The sequence below is a fragment of the Columba livia genome, chromosome 2, assembly GCF_036013475.1.
Source record: "Columba livia isolate bColLiv1 breed racing homer chromosome 2, bColLiv1.pat.W.v2, whole genome shotgun sequence".
Lineage (NCBI taxonomy): Eukaryota > Metazoa > Chordata > Aves > Columbiformes > Columbidae > Columba > Columba livia.
This window is the reverse complement of record NC_088603.1, coordinates 32,747,131-32,761,482: the sequence shown is the minus strand read 5'-3', so window position 1 is coordinate 32,761,482 and position 14,352 is coordinate 32,747,131. Positions and strand designations below refer to the sequence as shown.

The 14,352-nt window shown below is 38.9% G+C and overlaps 1 protein-coding gene across 28 annotated transcripts in view; it reads right to left on the bottom strand.

Moving 5' to 3' along the window:
- The window catches only part of HDAC9 (histone deacetylase 9), a 472,156-nt gene that overhangs the window by 227,417 nt on the left and 230,387 nt on the right, over window positions 1-14,352 (bottom strand). For 14 of the 28 annotated variants that reach the window (XM_065051253.1, XM_065051249.1, XM_065051262.1 and 11 more), the window contains 3 exons: window positions 4,987-5,228; window positions 3,942-4,089; window positions 1,499-1,625 (listed from right to left, as the gene is read on the bottom strand). In XM_065051253.1, the coding sequence (XP_064907325.1) occupies window positions 1,499-1,625; window positions 3,942-4,089; window positions 4,987-5,228 (517 nt within the window). The remainder of the gene's footprint in view (window positions 1-1,498; window positions 1,626-3,941; window positions 4,090-4,986; window positions 5,229-14,352) is intronic. The other 14 variants (XM_065051263.1, XM_065051242.1, XM_065051247.1 and 11 more) reach the window with 3 other exon arrangements.

Genomic DNA, 14,352 nt, shown 5'->3' with positions numbered 1-14,352 from the left:
CATAGCACTTGTGTCAGCAGAGAAGCTCCCAGCTGAAGAGTGCTTTCTGACAACTGCCAGATGAAAGAAATAGTGTGGGCAGATCTTTCTGAATACAGAAACTGTAAATTGCATCACTTGGCCCAGAGACAGGGTTTTTTGTTTGGTTGATTTTTCTGTTGAGAGGGCAAGGAAGGAAACTTTCAAACTTTGTGTTTATTTAAACATAATTTTACTTGGCATTTTACAGGATCTCTCCCTGTCTTGTGGTGTAGGGTGGTTAATCAATAATACATCTCCGTCGAAGAGGGGCACTATCCTGAGAGGTCGTACTACTTTCCCTAGTGTGGCAGAAGACATTCTTCTGCAGAGCTCCTTGTTCTTACTCATCTGAAGACTCTGAACTAAGCTCAGATTATTAGTCCAGAAATTTTACATACTCAAGAGAATTTTACACAATACTTGGAAAAAAAAACATATATCAATGGAGGTTTTTAAAAGGTGCATAAATGAGGTTCTTAGAGACATGATTTGGAGGTGGACTTGACAACACTAGGTTAACAGCTGGACTGGATCTTAAAGGTCTTTTCAAATCAAAATGAGTCTGTGAGTCCATGATTCTATCTCCACCAGAAACAATGTAACTATATGTTACATGATGTTACCACAATGCTCTGATCAGATCATAATGGAAACTCCAAGGGCAGGCCTTCAGTAATTCTTTTTAAAAGGAACTAGATGGAACTGTACTGTACCATATGAATTTGTTTGTCCTGCTGAAGGTCAATTCCAGCATAGCATTTACATCTTTCAGAAATGCAGCCAGAACTCATTTTGTTGGACTGATTTATGTGTCTGTTGTTATAAGGAATTAAGAGGAATTAATTTGTACAAAAAATAAAAAGAGGGAATAAAACCTGTAAGAACTGTAAAATCTTAAAATGTTAATAGGCCCATTACAGAACTCAACAAAAAAAACTTGTTTCAATGGTCCATGAAGATTCTTATCAAGGCCAAGATATCAAGATACGCAGTTTTGGATACTAAAATTCATCAAAGCAAAAGCAGTTAAATGACCACTATCCTTCTCAAAATCATTGTGAGTTACTTACATCATTCAAGTAACTTCACTAAAAAGTAGCAACTCTTCAAGAAGAAACAAGTTTTGCGATTGATTCAAAATCCAAGTAAATGAAATGCAAAGTTGTACTAACTGCAAAAATTGAAGAGACTTGGAAAAATGACAGGTATAGTTGTAAAATTTGTGATGGCAACAAAAGATGAAGCAGTTGAAATAAAAAGTTTATACAGATTTCTGACAGCATCTTGTTCTGTATGGGCCTCATTACTGGACATGGAGTACTCTTAAGTTCAACCAGAAATATTACACTGTTGGCTTTCTGCTAACTGTTTGGTTGAACTTGTCTTGTTCTGCAGGCAGACTCACAAGAAGCAGCATTTTGGCAAGTTTTAGCAGATATTTTGATGAGGCAAAGGAACAGCTTAATACTCAACATACGTGTACCAGAGCTTGGGGTGGCGGCTCATGGAATGATTCTTCCCATTTGCTGGAGAGTCTTTTGTTGCCGATTTACTCAACAGGAACTCTTGAAGTTTCTGCTTCACTTCTGTACTGGCCACCGCCCCTAGGACACATAGAATTAAACATGCTTTATCTTTACCTAAAAAAATACATTTTTAAAGAAAACAGAGACCAAAACACACACAAAAAGAGCCTGTGTCTTGTCGCTGACAATGTTGTGAACTATAAAAAATAGTGGTGGAAATCAGTCAAAATGAGATAACATTCAGATTAAATGCTTGTCTGTAGAAAACTGAAGTTGGCCACAACCCAGAAATCCAGTGAAGTCATAAGGAATATTTCAAGAGTAGATGAGACCATTTATCCAGGGCCAGATGTATCTAAAGAATTTAAATTATTTCGTAATAATTCCTGAGTACAGAACCAAGGATAGAACTAAAAAGATAATGACAAAAGGTCACTTTGAGTTTGTGGTGAATAATGTTTTTTCTTTTAGTAACTAAGTAATAGTAACAGCACAGCGAAACTACTCTCTGAACACTGGTTTGGTTATGAGCAGAACACGGCAGAGAGAGCCAACAGTGAGCCTTTTTATTCAAGTAACTTTAAGATCCTGCACTTGTGATGTCTGGGAGACAGACCATAGACTGAAACATGAGTATTAGTTGATAACTCTACTCTTAAGAGACAAAAACTACAGAAAGACCAAAACACCAGGAAGACACTGTGGATTTTGACTTCTCTTGGTGGCTAGCTCAATACAGCACAAGAGGTATGGCACGTCAGTGTCAGGTTAATCTGCCAGTTCCTACTTCAAGTACAGGACATGCTTCTTAACTCACAGTCATAATATTCTTCATAAAAAAAACAAACAAACAAAAAAAAAAAAAAACAACTTTCTGTTTTCCATGAACAGTAATAAAAAAGGGAAGAAAAAACATTTCTTTGAAAGCAGCAGCACTAAGGCATACTGATACTCTGAGCATTTGGTTACCCAACCCTGACATGTCACACAGCTAGGTGGTATGTCCCCCTATGACCCAATTCCCATAAAGTACCTCTACTGCCCCTCAGCTTCAGGCCCTAACTCTGGTCCCTGCACCTTCCTTCCCTGCTCTACTCATTAAGGAGATCATCATCAGCAAACCCTGGGGCTGGACACAGGGTGTCACAAGTGCTGCTTGAGTGGCTGAGACATCCTGGACAATGTCATCAGACTCACGGTGTGAATTTTGGGGTTATCCTATGCAGGGACAGTAACTGGACTCGATGATCCTTATGGGTCCCTTCTGACTCAGGACATTCTATAATTCTATGATCCTGAACAGCCACCCAACAAGCGAAACTGAGAAGGGAACCACTGAGTTCACATCACTGCTCTTCCTTTGGTGGGAGCGTTAATAAAGCCCAACTGTTCATATGGAGGCTGATTTTTCACACCACTTGTAGGAACCTTTTGTTCCTGCAGCTTCTGCCACCTTCCCATCTTTCATGGATTCATCATTCACTGAAGTACTGGAAGGACCATGAACACCTTAAGTTTTAAAGTCTACGATATGGTACATCTACAACCATTGAACTGATGCATTTTTCCACCCAAGAAAAAATGGCAGGAGCCTGTGATCCCAATAAGCATAATGAACAGCTCTTTGCTTCAGTCTTTGTCAGTTATTTTTTGTGCTCATTTAGCAAGACAAGTAACAATATCTGCTTGTGGCAGCTTCATTCTGAATACTTTCGCAATGTGCTTCTAACTACCTGATTTTCAAATTAAACTCACTAAAAAGAATCATTTGTATCTGTCTCCCTCTAGTGAGCACCAAATTCCAACAGTATCCTTTATATACATCATTTGCCTTAATGCTATATGCAAGCTAGATATAGCTCTTCGTTGAGCTTAATGAAATGGCATCAAGAACAAACATTAGGCAGTTTGAGAAAGTACTAGCAAAAGTATGCAGAAGTCTCAGCCAAAGATATTTTGAGTATTTGGTTATATTTTCAGTCTTGAAACAATACTCAAATTAGTTAACCAGCAAGTAATTTGATTGTTTCCTCTTTTGTAGCACTTTCTGTATTGGGAAATAAACTCTAGAGAGAAGTTCTCAAGTGAAGCTTTAGGCTTTCAGATTCCCTCCTTTGTTTTTATAAAAAGAGCTAGATTCTTGAGAGGCATATACACAGATCTGTCAAAATACGCTTCCCTACAGTCCTTCGGCTCTGCACACAAACCAGCAGTGGGTTTCTGTGGGTGCGACAGGTGGCTCTGCCTCTCTGCAAGTACAGCCTCGACTTCTCTAGTTGCACATTTCACACAGCAACAGGCTTCCTTCAGATTTCCTGTTGCTCATTCAGCTGGGAGAAAGCAAAGGGGAATAGATCAATTTCTTATTAGGATTCACGGTACATCAACTCTTACTTTCTCGGCCTCTTTCTTTGCCTCGGAGGGGAGGAAGCTGTTCCCGGCGATGCCTCTCCAGTTCTTGCTCTTGTCTCTGCTGCTCCAGTTTCTGCTCTTTTTCGAGGAGTTCTTGCTGTTGTTTAATGGCTAGGAGTTCCTGTTGTAACTTGCACATAACAAAAAGACATGAGAAAGTGCAGTTTGCACTGTTTTCTAGGTCAGTCCTAGCTAAAACAACCCCCTTGAATAACTGAATATCAGTGCTTGCTTTTGTGCTTACACTTCTTTTCACCTCTTGAACAACTTCCCCTGGCCTTTTAAGTGGGACAGTGCATTGCTGCCACTAAAATGAGCTCTAATGCCAGGTAGCAGCCTGCTGCTCTGGTTTCACCTCTTTCTCTTTTGGCAAAAATGCCTGGAAACTGCACAGGGTTCTTTGCCAGTGCATCACCCAGCTCTGGCTGCTGTGCTCCGCTGCATGCATCAGCTTCATCAAGCTGAAGCTTAGCATAATGGCAATTAGATCAGATGGAAAAAATGAAAAGAAAGGCCAGATTATAAATTTCCAGTCAAAATCCATTACAGCAATCCTACCACAGTGGTTGTAATCCCATAAATCATTTTATTTTTACATTACATGAGGCAGCCCACCCTATTTTACAAATGCAAATATTATACACTTGCCTATCAATGTGATTTGTAGACACAAATTCAAACAGCAGCCCAAAAAAGCAGCCTTTTAATATACTCAAAACTGCACATGCAGAAAAGACAGCCATATTGAAGTCTGGCTGAAAAATACAGCTTTGTAAAATAGGTAGTTTGATTTTCTGTGGATGTAGCAGCTTCATGATTCTCACAGTACTTCCTTGGTCTGCTGTGAGCAAATTGCTGGTAGGTGCTAGTTTTGCTTGAAAAGGCTTTTATCACCCAAATACAGAGAAATAAGCACTCAAAAGCCATCTATGCCACAGCGAACCTTTCAGGTGTGTTCCCTTTTCATGTCTGCCTAGGCATATTCAGTTTGCAGATAAAGTAAGGGATAAATGAAAAATGTTGCTACCTTTATGTGCTCCTGGAGCTGGGCCTGATGCTGGCGGGTCAGGTTTTCATGCTGCTTCTGAAACTCGGCAATCAGCAGTTGTTTCTGAATTTGCTGCTGCTGCTGGATTAGAAGCAGTTCCTGCTGTAGCTGCTTTTCACGCATAATTGGGTCCACCATGGGAACCATCATCCTGAGATCAGTTCGCAAGTCTAATGGTGAGATAGGCTCTAATCCCACGGGAACCTCCGACTTGACATCCACTGTGGGAGGAAAACAACAAAATGTATATTTATTAAATATAACTGGAGAAGGAGAATGGGGATCATTTTTGCTGGGGAAAAGACCTATTAATCTCAAAGACTGCTTCAATGGACAGACCTAACAAAATACTTACACAATCTACGCTGTATGCAAACTTCAGACATTCCTACTACTAGCTGAAGATTTTACAGAATATTTTCTCCCTTTCTTTCCATTCTCTGCACAAATACTCGCAGATTAATATTCTGCTAAATCAACTAACAAATAACCAGTGCTAAAGCCATGTCAGAGCCTAACAGAGCAATATTTAGCAAGAACCTCCTAGGCACTATTAATGCTTAACAAGAAAACAACTTCCAGCTCCCACTGCATTTCAAGAGATTTTCCAAAGCCAGTGTGTAGATTTGCTGGGGATGAACATCTATCCAACGCTACAAAGCTACTGAGTGTAGATACAGCTGGCAAACACACATAGGAGTAACAAAATTATAGGAACATAATTTGACACAGAAATGAAAAGTTTTAACACAGCTTTTTGAAAAGTGACCATTGTGCTTGGAGTTGGTTAGACATACATAATATACTATATGTATCTTACAAGAAAATGAAAACATCTTGGTTTATTCTAATTTATTGCAGTAGTGGCATATGTTGTCAAATAAACACTAAAGTAGTTAATGAAGAATCCTATGTCTTTCCACATCTTGATTTAAATTGAAGAGACTAAAAAGCAGAGAAAGAGAGAGCAAGACTTGCTGATTTTCACTACAACACTTGTAAAGCTTATGGTTTTCACACTAAGTGAAGAGACAGAGCGTAACTTTATCTCTTTGAAAAGAAAAAAAACTAGCAAGTGACATTTCTGCAAGAGGAAAACAAATAGTAGCAGAGGGTCTCTGCTCAAGCTCAGCAGTTCTGATTCCATCCACAAGAGGACAGTGGAACACAAACACATTCAACTCATGTTCCTACTGCTCCACTATTTTCATAGGAAAATAAGATTACTAGCTGAAAACAAACATGCTGTCAGAAATGACTAGAAAACAAGATTTTAAGCGTATTTTTTCCTTTTGCTCTGCTACAGCTGTGTTTTTTTCAAGGAGAAAACAAAAATGAAATAGAGAAATATTCCCGCAAGCAGGAGCAGCAAAGTTGAAGCAGAAGAAGTTGAAACTCCAGCAAATGCACAGAAGGGAATTCTAACTGCACAATAATATCTATTAGCAAAAGGTTTTTCAAGAAGAAGACATAAGGCACCAAATATCTTTAACTACCCTTAACCTTTTCTTCTCAAAATTCTGGAAACACACAATTTTCTGGGCCTGTTTTTTTTAAATCCTAGTAATTGTTACTGTAAATCTCAGAGCATAATTTGCCTTCTTAACCTCCTATCCCAACAGAATGACTGTGCCTAAGTGCTTACTTTTGTTGTGAGACTGATCACTAAATTATAAAAAATCACTTTTAAGTTACAAAAACTACTCTTGATTATAAATAATTGCCGCAGACCAAGAGAAACGGTCAGGCAAACCCCCAGCCTTTCATCCCATTTATTCAGCAGCAATCCACATTCCATTTGTCTAGACTAAATATAGCCGCGTTTATACAAGAAATCAATAGTGCTTGCAGAGAGCAGAGCAAAGACATGAATATTTCATCAAACTCGGGAGAGAAATGGCAATCAGCAAACTGACAGCAAACCCCGTTGGCTGGCTGGCCCCTCCAGATAAGTCTCCGGTACTTGGACAACGGCTCATTGCCTGCAAGTCGTAATCTTATCATCGGCACTCCTCTATTTTTAACATTAATTGCATTGTAGGTGACAAAGGCTTATCATGTTTAAAGTGGAGAGATGGATTTTCTTACATCTTCTGTGACAGGATAATAAGCCTTACTCAGAGCAATAATAGTAACCGGAGCTGGGCAAACCCTGCAGGCTCTGGTTCGCAATGGTGTTTGCAAACTGAACCCTGCAGTTTAGTTTGCAGATACTGGCTACCAATCAACCCCTGCAGGTCTGCATGGTGATGCAGGCTGGTGGTACTTCCCGTCTCTGATGAGCATCCCACTTCTGCATTTTCAGAGCACTTCTCGTGAGGGGAGGCCTTCAGATTTTTCTAACAATGGAAATTTCCTTTCACTATTAGTAAAATGTACAACTGAAATCAGGCTCAGTTTGGTAAGAGACACATTTTCAAGAATTTTCACACACTCAAGTAATAAATCTAGCACCAGAATATCTATTTAAGTTCAACTTTGCCTCCTTTTTAAATGTTAATAAACATTAAGGTAGTTCTAGAGACTTGAACTCATTAAATACAGAATCTTTCATGTCATTTAAATACTAATGTTTACTGACAAATAAAAACACACAGTTATTTCCTGGCATAAATATGGCTAACAGTAGAATTACCGCCAACATTACTAATAGCTGCTGACATAGCGAATACTAACTTTTGAGGGTAATTAATGTCTTAAAACTGTACTAGATACTAGTTATCTGGATAACAGTCAGCCTCATCAACTAAGTTATTCTAATCAAGTAAGTATAAAACCAGCAATTAAACTGAATGGTTTGCTACTGCCTGTTAGGTGGTCCTAATGCCACAAGGCATTTACACTCTCCTTACTTGTTACCAGCTGACAACAAAGAGACAAAGCAGCCTTGTAGAGCCACATCAGTGTGAAAAATGTGTCATGGAGCTGAGAATCAGAATCCGTGTCTTTAAAAGATTTGACTCTTAGCTGAAGCATCTTCCCCACCACCAGCCCAACACAATTTTTCAGTGTCAAAATTGCAAAGGTGATGCAGGATATTTATTTTCATCTGGGCTTTTTATGTTCCGACACACCCTAGAGAAGAATATACATATTTTCCAGGTGGAAAAGGAACATCCGAATCAGTGCTCGCGACTTCCAAACATCACAAGAAGCAGTAGGATGACAAACTTTAACAACAGGATTCATCAAGATATTCGCCAAAGAAGGAAAAGGATGGATAGTGAAAGAAAATATAATCAGAGCTTGATAAAGGCTAACTTCACTTTAAGGAGCCTTGTTTTGCAGGATTTCCAGTATCACCAGTAGAGTGATGCTGTAGCACGACACTGCCTGCACTCTCTTCACCACAGTCTGGAGCAGATTCTTCCCAACAGCTCTGCTGGCTACGGAGCAAGCCTGGGATTCCTCTCTAAGGTTAACTAAAGACAAACTCTTCAAGCTCATGTTAGCTGCGGTGAATACAATGGTAGGCTACGGAATATTAACTAAAAACATTGCTGAAAGCTCAGTGATTCCAGGAAATATGCCAAAATTTGAGTAGAAAAATATTTAATTTTCAGCAACAACACACTGCAAAAGGCATATGTATTTATTTTTCCTATAAAAGCTCAATTGCCTTTATCATGAAACATAACAAAAATAGTCTCAGAAGAACATCCATAGCAATTATATTCCATAGTCAGTCCTTCCCGCAGTGCTTTTCATGTTTGGTGGGAAGAAAATAAGATACTTGTAAAATGGCATGCTTGTTGAGTAGATTTAGGTGCTTGGAGTGTATATAAAATGAGCTAAAATAGTTTGTTTTAACCCTGAGGCTTTGCTTCTTGAAACTATTCTTTAAAAGAGGAATCACTGAAAAACTGTCTTTCACTCAGAGACGGCATTTCAAGCTTTGTTCCTAGTGGCTAGTTTGAATTTCTGATATATTACAATACACAAATCTTCCGAATCACAAGTGTTAGAGGAAAATATCAGAAAATAAAACAACCCACTTTCTTACCATCATCTCCCAAGAGAGACAATCTTATTTTTTGTTGGCAGTTACTCTTCTTGACAGACATTTATGGCATCTTTAAAAGCAGGAACTTAAACAAGGGTTGCTGCCATCAGTCGACATTCTTTATTTGAGATGCAATGAAGACGAATTCTGGTAGACTTGCTTACCTGAACATCTCTAGTACATTTATTCGTTTTACATTAGAGGAACAGCCTGAATTTACCGGGATTGCAGGGACTCAAGCTGACCCTTTCCCAAAGGAATTTCTGTTATGCTGTTGGGGTGGGACAGTAAGGAAGGCTGGACAGAGGAACATGAAGCTGGTGAGGCTCTCTCTCCTGCTTGGTCATCCAGGGAAGCCTTTTACTGCAGAAGCAGTTAAGGTTTATGAAGTGAGCAAGGAGAACTACAAAAGTTGGAATGCTAAACTAAAATTACATGTGACAAGACACAGATGACAAGCTCCTCCAACTAGCAATTTCAGTATTAGGCAATAAAAGCCTATTCCTGAAAACAGACAAAAGCAAGTAAAATCTAGAAGAATTATTCTTCCAAGAAACGGCCACACGTTACTCCAGACATCAACTCGGTGAAGTGTTACCAAGAAAAGAGGGAATAGGAGAGTTGTTTATACTCTTTTGAACTCTGCTCTGCAAAAAACACAGCCCACCTGAAGCTATTATTAATTTATACAGTACTTTTCATATTTTTCATATGCTTTTCATAAAATGAAAACAAACCAGAAAGAGTTTAGCACATTTTAGTCTAAAAGAAGCTGCTTCCATTTGGTCTCTTCATTCAAAGAAAGTGAAAAACATTTCTTTTTGCAGGATTAGCCAACAGTCAATCATGGCATAATCAGAATACTAAAGAATTTACAGAAAAGCTCTAAATGGTGGAAAGAGTGGAAGACATCCCTCTGAACCCGATGAAGATAATATTTAAATTTACTCTCCAGCTTAAACCTAGCATTCTCCAGATTTATGTGCCACCTCATTCAGGACTTGAAAAGCACCAATACCTGAAAAGCCACAGCAGTGTCTTCGAACATAGATTGAAAAAAATCACTGAAAAGATTGAGAGAATGAAACACCACAGGAGGCTGAAAGTTGCAGGAATAAGGAACAGAGGGTAGGAAGAAAACTTTGGCAGGCGGGTGAGACACAAAGTAACTGGCAGGAGATGGGGCAGAAAAGGACCAGCCAGGCAATAAGACACAAGCAGCCAGCCAGAGATGGAGCACTGGGGAAGGAGCTAAAATTTCGTGTCTTTGCGCTGAGCAGCAGCATGACGGGAGCATTGCTCACTCTGTAACCTCAGAGCAAGCCTGGCACCCTGGCCAGGCAGCATCGCTTGGCCTCGCTGCCAGAGTAAATAAGGAGCTAACAGCGGAGCAATGTGGCTGTTGTGAGGATGCCGGGAAATGCGGCAAGCAACTTGTTTTCGAATAGCCATGACTAAAGCGGATGGAGTTTGGCACGCAAACTACTATAGCAATTGTTCAGTGTTCAAACTTGTAGAAAAATGTCCTAATGTGGAGCCTGCTCCCCAGAGGAGAGGTAGCTCACAGCTTTCTGGGGCAGCTGTGCCACGACAAGACAAGCACAGAAGACTGCGGGAGCGAGAAGATGAAACTTTAAGAATAACTAGTGGCATCAGAAGTACAAGTCAGATGATCAATAAACTGCTAAAGTTTATCTCCCATGGGATGCTTTTATCATCCCAGCTCTGTTGGGTAAAATCTTGTACACCTCAGTTTTCATTTGGTATAATCTGTCATTCCTCTGTTAACCTCAATATAGGCAAAGCCTCTTTATACCACCTGAGAAGCTTGATGCAGAATCTCTCTCACAAGTGTAGTGGTGAAAGAAGATGGCCTTGAGAGCATCTCATTTTAACATGGGGACAAAAGCTTCCAGATTTAGAATGACACTTATAAAACTTTTTTCCAATATTTAAAATCAAAATAAAATTTTCTCCACTCTCACAATTACACTAAAGGATGCATCCAAGCTGAAAAAAGTGTCACTTAGATTTCACTGAGTGTTATTAAATATTTTTAATTAATTATATTTCTCAGCCATAGTCTGGATTTTGGTTGTCATGGGCAAAGGAAGCAGAAAGAAGACAGCAAATACAAATGGAAGTTTTTTTTCAAAAGCAACACCATGGCTTTCAAGGCAGTTAAGTACTTGACTGCAATTTGTACTTTAAAACTTCCTCGCTTGGAATGGAAAAGCACAAGAAACTAAAACACATTTCAGATCAGAGAAAATACTTTCCAGTTATTTTCTTGGATTATCCTTCAAGAGTCTGTAATAATTTTAAATAGTAGTGTCACCGAATTAGAAGTATAAATGAACTGTCAAACCTGATGAGGCACTCAATTGAGTTTATGGTATTAAGGAGACGTGTAATAAATTGTACTAGAAATGTATTCCCCTTTCTTTTATAAAAGGGATCTTATCATCATTATACCTTTTCCCTATTTCTTTTAAGTGTTTGCATACATGTCATAATGAGAAGTCAAATAAATGCAAACAGTGATCTGGGCTTTGATTTACCATTCTCTTATTTCCCCAGGGCCTGGAAAGGAAGCTCAAACAACCACAAACTTCTAAAATATCAGTGAGAGGCCTTGAAATACCAACACTGAAGTTACAGTTAGCTGGCTTTTATAAAAAAAATCAAAGGCTTTATTATATTGATTTACTAAAATCAGATTCCTTCTCTGCAAATAGGCTTTTGAGTCAAACAGTCATAATAAACACAAACATAAATGCCATGTAAGTTGTTATAGCCCAGAAGTTTTAAAATGTTATAGTGTTCACCGTTTCTTCTCTACTGAATACACAAGCAAGAGTTCCACTTAGGAGCCTGGCAGAGTTCATGCAAATATCAGGCCAACCACTTCTGTCACAGTAATAAAGGCAAATGTGCCTAATAAATCACATCAGAATGTGAAACACTTTTAAACTCAAACCTGGGAAGATCTGCTATCAAGAAATTCAAGCTGAACTATATTTGGGTTTCTTAGTTACTTTATTTATATTTCAGCTAGGAGAACTCTTAACACATGCATTCCTTACACCCATCAGCATATAGGCACATTTCAGAAAACGCCCTTTTGATAGGAATCCAAGGATCCTAAACTCTAGATACTGCTGCTACAGGCAAGATAAAACCAGGACAAAGATAAAGGTAAACATAGATAAAAATGTAGAATTTCTATGTAACTTTCTTCTCAGTTCCAAAGCCTATGACATACTGGTGAAACTATTAAATAATGATAATATATCAGTGTTAATTATGCTGTTGATACCTGGTATTGGGTTAGCCTATTTGACCATAATGTGCTTGCCCCGCGGAATGTGTGTACAAGAAACAACAGGGAAGAATGTAAAATAGCATTATTTTGGCTGTGTATCTTCTATGCATGGGTCAATACCACTGTCAGCCAGATCACGCTGACAACTGAAGAAGGTTTGGTTTGATGGCAGCACCACTTAGCGGCTAGAGAACTAGGTGCAATGTCCTCAAATCAGTAGGTGCCAGCTTATCACTATCTGCTGGTCACTTCACTAAGGCCTTAAAATTAATTAAAATGAAAGCATGAGTGATATAAACCTGTGGATATGCACTTGTATACACATGTAATTCTTGCATCATATCCTGAAACGCTAAGAAAAAGCAAAGAGCAGACATGACACAACAGATTCCTCTCACCTGTCTTTTTAATAATAATAGAAGCTACATACACACAAGAAAGTCAATATGCTTTTAATGGTATCAGTATTATTATACATTAAAAGATAGTGTACAAAGTCCCCCAGGTTCCTAAGGATGACTGAAAGGGTACCATGGGGGAATCTAGAGACCTCCTACAGCCTTTGCCTCAACCCAAGACAATATGAGGCTGCTACAAATGGTACCAAATACATCCAGAGCACATGGTTTTCACTTTCCTTTCACCTCTTCTCCACCTGTGAATGCTGCAGGCACACTGGGGGCAATGTTGAGTTTACACCTGCTGAATAATTCCCAACAGTAGGGATACCATACTCTAATCCCAAGTGGATGACACAGAGAAACAAGAGAAGGGAAAAAGCTCTTCCCCAAAGTGAGAATATCAAAGGTAAACAGCTACCATTCCAGCATGCCAGCAGGTATATGCTGAAGTGTCACTGGACAGTGTGCTCAGGCAAATTACACAGTGGGTGGAGGTTTGCTGAACAAGTATCTCCAAATAGCTTTGCTATTTCAGGGGTGTGAAACCCAGTGCTCCAAGAGAAACCCTTGGAAGGCAAGATACAGTGCAAATCTTTCAAGGAACTATTGGCAACATTGTACGTTAGGGAAAAAGATGACCAACTCCAAAAATGCATTGAAAATAAAATTTTCTAGTTCTTATATTTTTCTGTTTGCCTTTTTTTTTTTTTTTTTTAATTTTTGTAGCTCCACAAGATGATACAATATTTAGGGTGTTCTTTTCTTTTTTACTACATAGCAAAAACTATAACATACATGCAACTTAATAAGCTCACAGCCTCTCTATTATACTCAGAAAATCAAGAACCATCTTTTGTTTTTCCAGTGTTTTTAACAAATATTTATGGAATGTGCTGCTTTTTGGCAATCATGGGGCTAAAAATGGGTTTGATCCCCAGCACAGAAAAAGGGAGGTCAGAATAGAAATCTCCCACAGAGGAGGGGAAAAATCCAGCAGAAGGATAGTAACACCTTTTAAAGAATCTTTCTAATGGGGGTTTAAATGAGATGCCAGTCAGAGACTCGCAACACAACAGTACTTACTATATTGGCTCAGAAATAAAACTCTTACGCATCCTATGCAAAACTAACAATTGAAGACGTTTATTAGTAAAGACATATCTGTCTGCATTATACATTTTTTCCTATTCTGTTTCCCTTTGTACCATGTTACCTTGGGCTGCAGGATAGTCAAAAGAGTCTGTCTTCCTCTGCTCACCTAAAACACCTAGTATATTTGCATAGTGACTGAAATAAAATGAATAAATAATACTAAAACACTGGTTTGCCATTTTTTCAGAAGCCCATCTGTTGGATTACAGATACCTAGAAGCAGAAGAGATTACAGCATGCATAGAGAAAACACTGTGGGTAAGGCAGGGGAAATGAAAGAAAAATATATGGTCCCAATGATGATGCAGAGGAAAGAAGGCAGATTTTCTTAGACTGCAGAACTGAATTAGGAGTGGCAGAATACGAGAAGGGACAAACAATGGCAATACATCTGATGGGATTATTATGCAGCAGTCAAGCTCCAAAAGTGGATGGTTAACAACGTCTATCAGTAGAGAAAATGG